We start from the raw sequence: 6,929 nt of genomic DNA, 5'->3' as shown, positions 1-6,929 counted from the left end.
CTTGTTCCCCAGGGAACTGCAAACAGCTGTATACTTGGAAATTCCCAATAGTCCATCTCCCGCCCCCCACCAACTTTTACCCATTCTCCTCTTTCTGATCCCCGACTGTTCCCCTTCTCCTCCACTCTGCCTCCTAGGACCCTCCATAAGTGACCCCCCCACCCCCAGTCCATCTCCTCCCTCTCTCTTTCTGGATGCCCAGAGCAGGATTTGAGAGAGAGAGAGCAGCTGAGAACTCACTCAGGTTGGGAAGGGGAATTATGGAGGCTGGTTTCCTGCTGACTGCACAGCTCTCCCCGGTCCTTCTGGGGCTGGCAGCTCCGGCACCTTGCCCCTCCCTCTCCCCACGCAGCCTAGGAGCACGCTGGTCCTCAGCAGCCACCCCAGATCTCTGCACCCTGCTGGGGGCATTTGCAGGAAGGTCTATGTCTCCTGTGATGCCCAAAAGGGCAGAGCAGGGTGAGGGATGAAAGCCAAACTCCTTTCTGTGATTCTTCTCTCACCAGCCCAGATGGATGGGGCACTGCTTGGCCCCAGCCCATATACCGAGAGAGCCCCTTCCCCCTCTGTGACTGGCCCTGATCCAGCCTGAGGGAGCCCCACCACCACCTGAGACAGGGACAGACTCCACAAGCCCGAGCCGGAGGGAGCCCTGTCCCCATCTGACACTGGCACTGAAGCCTGGCTTGGATTCCCTCACTCTGTGTGTGTCCAACCATGCCTCGCTGTCTCTCCCTTTCCCTCCCTCACCTCCGTCTGCCTCTCCCTCCTCCTTTCTCCACAGGCCCCCCTTCCCCTTGCCTGAGTCAGCTGCTGCCATTCAGGGGCCATGTGAGCCCACACACACATGGCTTGCAGCACTGCACAGAGCTGTATTTTTAGCAGACGGTATCAAAAGCATAATTATGTCTGTTGTTTAAATGCAGCCTCTTTGTTGGCAGCTCGCAGAGCCTTCAGCTGGCTCCCAGGCTATGCTACCAACAAGGAGGGCAAGGAGGCACAATGAGAAACTCAATCCCCAGCTGCTCTGAGACTGCCCAAGCCCCGAGTGGTCCAGGTGGCAGAGGATAGAAGTCCCCTCTCCAGGATCTGGGAATACCTTCTATTCAGGTAGGTGCAAGAACTTAGCTCCTTTCACTGCTCCCTCTGCTCTGGCTGGACCAACTGGGGGTGTAGGGGGTGGGGAAGAAGGGTAAGAGAGCCACAACTCCCACTCCCCCAAAAACTTACTTTTGGCCCACTAACAAGTCCAAGCTCCCAGGCCAGGTGCATGCCAGCTGCTGGTTTCTCAGAAGGACGTGGCCCAGAGCCCACCAGTTGCTTACCTAGGGTGTGAGGGATGATTAGGCTGAGGGAGCAGAGAGGAGGCTGGCTGGGGTTCATCAGAGACGAGGTGTGAGAGGTAGGGTAGTTTAAGGGGGGGGATTTTAGACCTGGGAAAAGGATGTGGTTTGAAAGGTGGAGTGACAGAGGTGGCAAGGGGATGTTGGAGGATGTGGGGGTTGTTAAAGGAGTCTGTATCCCACATTTGTAAGGGGAACCTACGTTCCTTTTCTATTTCCTAGCCCCTTTTCTCCCCTCTCTGGGGACCCACATCCCCAAACACCACTGTTTTTTAACCAAAAACATGTCCTCAGGAAGGTGCCAGCCACAGCAGCATCAGGACTTACAAGTACTAAAAGCAATAGCCTTCAGGGGTTGTAATGGGATTCCCCTTAGGTTCGTGAGCTGCAGAGTTACAGGAGATGGATGGGGTTAGCCAGCTCTCTGTGTTCTGAAGGGTACATGGATCTTGCTGAGTCCCAGACAGACTGGGATTGGAGCAAACTGAAGGGTTTAGTTTAAAAAAAAAAAGTCTGTCTTTATAAAAAGCTCACCTGGTATAGAAGTGGGGCGGGATCTGTGTCTGCTGGCAGCATTAATTCATAATAATATTGAATCCTTTGAATTTCTACAGCACTCTCTCCACTGCAGATGTCTAAACACTTTGCAAATGTTAAGCCGCCAAAATCGCCTCGCAGTAGGTCGACATGGCTTTCCTTGTGTGACAAAAAGGAGAAACTGAGGCACTGACAGGGGAAGTAACTTGTCCTAGTGCCTGAGTGGTAGATCTGGAAATAGAACCCAGGCCGTGTGATCTAACCACTAGACACCTCTCCAGTAGCAGGGCTGGGAATAGAAACCAGGTGTCTGACCAGCAGTACCGCCGCTCTAACCATTGAAGTCGTGGTTCTCAACCTTTGCCATACAGGACCTCACTTCCATTTAGCAGTAGGGCAGGGGTAATCATGGAGGTCACAACCCGCTGACACCTGGTTTACCATCCCTCCCCCTCCAGAGTCATGACCCTCCTGGCTGAGGATCTGTGCAGTAGAACACACTTCTCCTATGGCCAGGAATGGAACTCAGGAGTCCAGACTCTCAGGCCCCTGCTCTAGCCACTACTTACCAGCACACCTGGGTGCAGGCTGCTCATTTGCCCTTCTTCCTAATGCTCTCTAGGTGACGACATCTAGACTGGGTGTCACGGAGACAAGTGAGGAGGGGTGACTGGCTGAGGGCAGGTGGGACCCATGGCTCCCCGGCAGCACCCATCTCCCTCGACATGCTCCTATGGCAGAGAGGCTCGGAGCGAGCGCAGGAAGCCGCAGTGAAAGCACTGGCTGTTCCCCTTTGGACGTGAGTTTCGGCACTGTTTGTCATTCTGATCGGGGCTAGACATGGGGCCTGGGAGTGTTTTCTGTTTCTGACAGGGGTTTTTCTATCGCCTATGGGGGGCCTCCAGGTCTGGTCTGGTCAGGCTGCTTCAGCCTCTGGGTGGAGAAAACGCTGGAAGAAATCCAGAACTTGTGTTAATTGGCTGCTAGAGGAAAGAGAGCCCCTGGAACACTAGAGATGAACCCCAACCAACAGCTAGCCCTGAGCACCCCCATGCTCTGGGGGAACTTCTTGAATCCAAGGATGCAGCCGAGCTGTGTCCTGCTGCTATGGGAAATAAATGCAGAGGGAGATGGGTACCTTGGAGTTCTGCTTGGCTTATTGGCGTTTAACCCTCTCCCCCCCTGGAGAACTAGGTACAGCAGAGACTAGGGCACCTGGATATGAAACAGCAGCAGGAGGGGTTCCATGCAGTTAGCACAGGGTTATAATGAATCCCTGGGGAGAAATGATTTCTGACCCCTTTGCCTGTGTCTGTCTAATCACCCTACACACTCTTTTGCCATAGGTACTCCTCCCTCTGTCAGTTTGTCTTTCTATTTGAGGTTTTTCTGTAGCGCTCCTTACTGTACATAGTATCTAACTGCTGAGATTCCTGGGTCACCCTTGCAAACATGTCTCCGAGACAGTTCATTCGCTTATTGTCAGTGTGCCCAACTCAAAACTGTACACAGCAAAACCAAGCTGATTAAACAATTACATGAAATAGGTCAAAAACCAGACACCTGCAGAAAATCATTACAGAAATCAGCCAAACAGGCAGTAGCTGGGAAATGCTTCTGCTTGTAGATACCTCCTGATGCTTTCAAACAGTCCAGGTGTGTCAGATCAGGGGTCCTGGGATCCTTCCCCCTCGGTTTCTATTAACCCTTTGCAGTGGGTTACAGGGGTCTGTGGATGGATCCGCAGGCCTCCATGGTGGGGTATTTCAGCCCAGGGGTGTCTGACCCCAGCTCCTTCTGCTTTCTCTCCTTTTGAGTTCTTGTTTGAGATTCCACCCCTCCGGAGGGACAGCGCTGAGTTCTTATCTGTCCCTTTAGCCCCACTGGCTCAGCCCAGCAAGGCTGCCTCCTGTGCTCTGAATTTCTCTCTCTATTGCTGGAAGCTGGCCTCATGCTCTGTACAAAGCATCAAGTGGAAAGACCAGTGGCATGTTGGCATGAGACTGTGCTGTTGCCATTCGCCTGTATTGGAACCTGGATATAAAACAGCTGATAATTGGTTTCAGCTGATGCCAAAGGGTGGGGAGGGGGGAGTGACAAGCTAGAGTCTGAACACATGCAACAGGCAGGCAATTAGTACGAGCTCAGAACTCGCCTGTGCTAGAAGCATTTCTGATCTACCTCCCAGCCATCCCTCTGCTACAAACAGGCGCTAATTGGTCCCCTTGCTGACTGTCTGAGCAAAGTGGCCAAGGAACGAATAAGCCATGGTGTGGGGTCTCTCCCCTGCACCCCAATGGGAGTCCCTTAGGGCAGGGTTTGGCACATGAGAGAAGCTTGCCTTGCTGGATGTCACGCCCCAGGGGCGTCCCATCCTAGGGGACGTGAATTGAGACCCAGCAACTCATTACACAGAGGGGCTGCCAAAATCACATTTTGCCCTGGGCTGGATTTGAACCTGTAACCTGGTGCTCACAGCAGGGTGGGAACCGACTTTTTCCATTTTTTTTTTTCATTCTGAAATGGAACGAAAATTTCAAAATGTCCTGCAAAACCAAAATCTGCCCTCCCCCTTTTGTTTTGGGTGAATCAAAATGTTTCATTCCAATGCTGACTTTTAAAAAATTTGCTGTTATATTTGGCTATTGAACTTCCTTCAAAAATAGAAACAAAAAACCGTACGACCCCGGTCAACTTCCATGGGAATGCTCTGTTGCATTTTCCTCTGTATGAAATGTTGTTGAAATTGATGCCCTTCTCTGTGCAATGTTTCACTTTCCACAAATCCGCATTTCCCAGTGGGAAAACGTCCCGATGGGAAACTCCAGACCAGCCCTACTCGCTGTGATCAACCCCATTAGAGATGAAAAGGTGCCCTGCTGCCTGGTTCTGGGAACCTCTTCTGCATTCAAACCCAGTGAGAACCCACCCTTTTGTTGGGTGACTGGCCCCAGTGCCCTTCAGAGCTCAGATCAGGGTTTATGGGGCGAATCCCCAAAGCAGAGAGCTTCACTCCCACACTAGTGGGAGCAGAGATTAAGGGCAAGGCAGACGGCAGCCATTGGATAGCTGCCATTGATTTCCCAGTGGGCTGGCAACCTCCAGTGAGGGAAACAGAACAGAGCTTGTGGTCGGTAAAGCTATATCTGTGGCCTGGACTGGCTTTCTAAGCCCTCAGACTCCAGGGGGAGCTTTTAATTGCATCAAGGTATTTGAACCCAGTTAATGCCACTTATCTCCATAACCAGGAGTCCCCACTGGGCAGGGGATGTACACGTGCACAGGGGGAGCACAAAATTCAAGGGCTGCTGGAGAAGCAGGATAGGGCCTTTTTGTGCCACCCCCTTCCCCGCCTCACTGTCCTGGGGCTCGGTTGAAGGGCACCCCAGAATCTCACCTGCATGGGACCTTTCAGAGCATCCTGGGTGCATCATGATGCTGATGAGATGCTGCAAGTCATATTCCCCCCTCCCCCGTTCTTGGAGCCCCCTTTCCTCTCTGGCAGGACTCACGGCTGATGCTCTCCTCCACAGGGTTGGGGTTATATGGCTCAGTTTCACGCCACCGTGACTTACTTTAAGAAACCCCTGAAGAATAGGATGTGCCCGGAGACTCTCCCAGAGACACCTGATAGGGTGACTCAGACTATGGGGGAGTGGGGTCTGCCTGGTGGTAGGGAACCAGGGAAAGGAAAGGGATAGGGGATCCAGGCTGAAGGCCATAAGGAGGTCAGCTGTGTGTCCTGGGAGAGCCCTGGCTGCCTTAGCATATGTCCTGCAGTAGGCACTTGCCCTGCCCTATAGGACGCCCCCAAACGCAGCTTGGGGTTGCAGTCCCTGTGGCTGCACATGAAGGGGGCCTGTGCTTTGGAATATCACCCAGATACCATGGTGACGTGCGCACTGCAGAGGGGCAGATGGGGTAATAAAGCTCGGGATGGGGGTGGGGAGATTCCTTGCCATTTTACATGGTGAGGAAAGAGAGAGGCAGGAAGAATCATAGAATCATAGAAGGTTAGGGTTGGAAGGGACCTCAGGAGGTCATCTAGTCCAACCCGCTGCTTGAAGCAGGACCAATCCCCAATTTTTGCCCCAGATCCGTAAATGGCCCCCTCAAGGATTGAACTCACAACCCTAGATTTAGCAGGCCAATGCTCAAACCAGATTTAATCATGAGATAATCTGCTGCTGAGGGGTCGTTCCTTAGATCCAGCCACAAGGAGCTGGTTTGGGTTGCGATGCAGGGGGACGCGCGCAGGCCCGTCTTCTTTGCAGAGCCAAGTCTGGAACGCGAGGGATGCGAGTCTGCCCCGTCCCCGAGTGTTTGGGACACCAGCCAATGCTCAGCGCCTGCTTTTGGGAACCCGGGGTGTAACAAGAAACTGACGGTGGAGGGATGCTGTCGCTGAGGCAGCAGAGGGTGTTAAAGGCAGAATCTGCTGGCACCTGTGCCTCCTGCAGTGAGGCTGTCTGCTCATCCTGTAGGCCTCTCTACCTTTTGTCTTATTTGAAGGGGTCCTCTGCTTTTCCCCAGGCTCATCCCTTTCAGAGATGCAAGGTCTCTGATTGGGCTCATCCCTTTAAGAGGCGCCATGCCTTTAACCAGGCTCATCCCTTTAAGAGGCGCCATGCCTTTAACCAGGCTCATCCCTTTAAGAGGCGCCATGCCTTTAACCAGGCTCATTCCTTTAAGAGGCTACTGAACACCTGATTCTAGCAGGGTTCTTGTGAGTTAGTAGTACTATGGAAAAAAAAATGACACTCACTACACCCCCAAAACGCCCCTCTCTTCTCAGACCCATGCACCCTATGTCCCTCATTTCTTGTGCTGATCAGTCTCTTGAAACTTGTGGTGCTCTTGGCCAGGCTTGGCTTATACGGAAAGGGCGCGGGGGGCGGGGGAGTGTTTTAAAAAAAAAAAGCCATCTCCCTATAGAGAGGTAGTATGGTCATGAGGCATGAACAGGGGACCGGGAGCCCCTTCTTGGCTCTTGGAGGGGAGCATGAACTATTGGTTAGAGCCGCGGTTGTGGCGGGGAGGGCACTGGGC

The 6,929-nt window shown here is 52.9% G+C and overlaps 1 protein-coding gene across 1 annotated transcript in view; it reads left to right on the top strand.

Annotated features, from left to right (window-relative positions):
* The first annotated feature begins 797 nt into the window (after positions 1-797).
* The window catches only part of HR (HR lysine demethylase and nuclear receptor corepressor), a 47,312-nt gene continuing 41,180 nt past the window's right edge, over positions 798-6,929 (top strand). Inside the window, 2 exon segments of the mRNA XM_043536461.1 lie at positions 798-1,110; positions 2,503-2,679. Of these exon segments, the coding sequence (XP_043392396.1) occupies positions 2,614-2,679 (66 nt within the window). The 5' untranslated portion in view covers positions 798-1,110; positions 2,503-2,613.

The sequence above is a fragment of the Chelonia mydas genome, chromosome 26 (assembly GCF_015237465.2).
Source record: "Chelonia mydas isolate rCheMyd1 chromosome 26, rCheMyd1.pri.v2, whole genome shotgun sequence".
In the NCBI taxonomy this organism is placed as follows: Eukaryota; Metazoa; Chordata; order Testudines; family Cheloniidae; genus Chelonia; species Chelonia mydas.
Note: the sequence above shows the minus strand (reverse complement) of the source record. Positions and strands in the feature narration are given on the sequence as shown.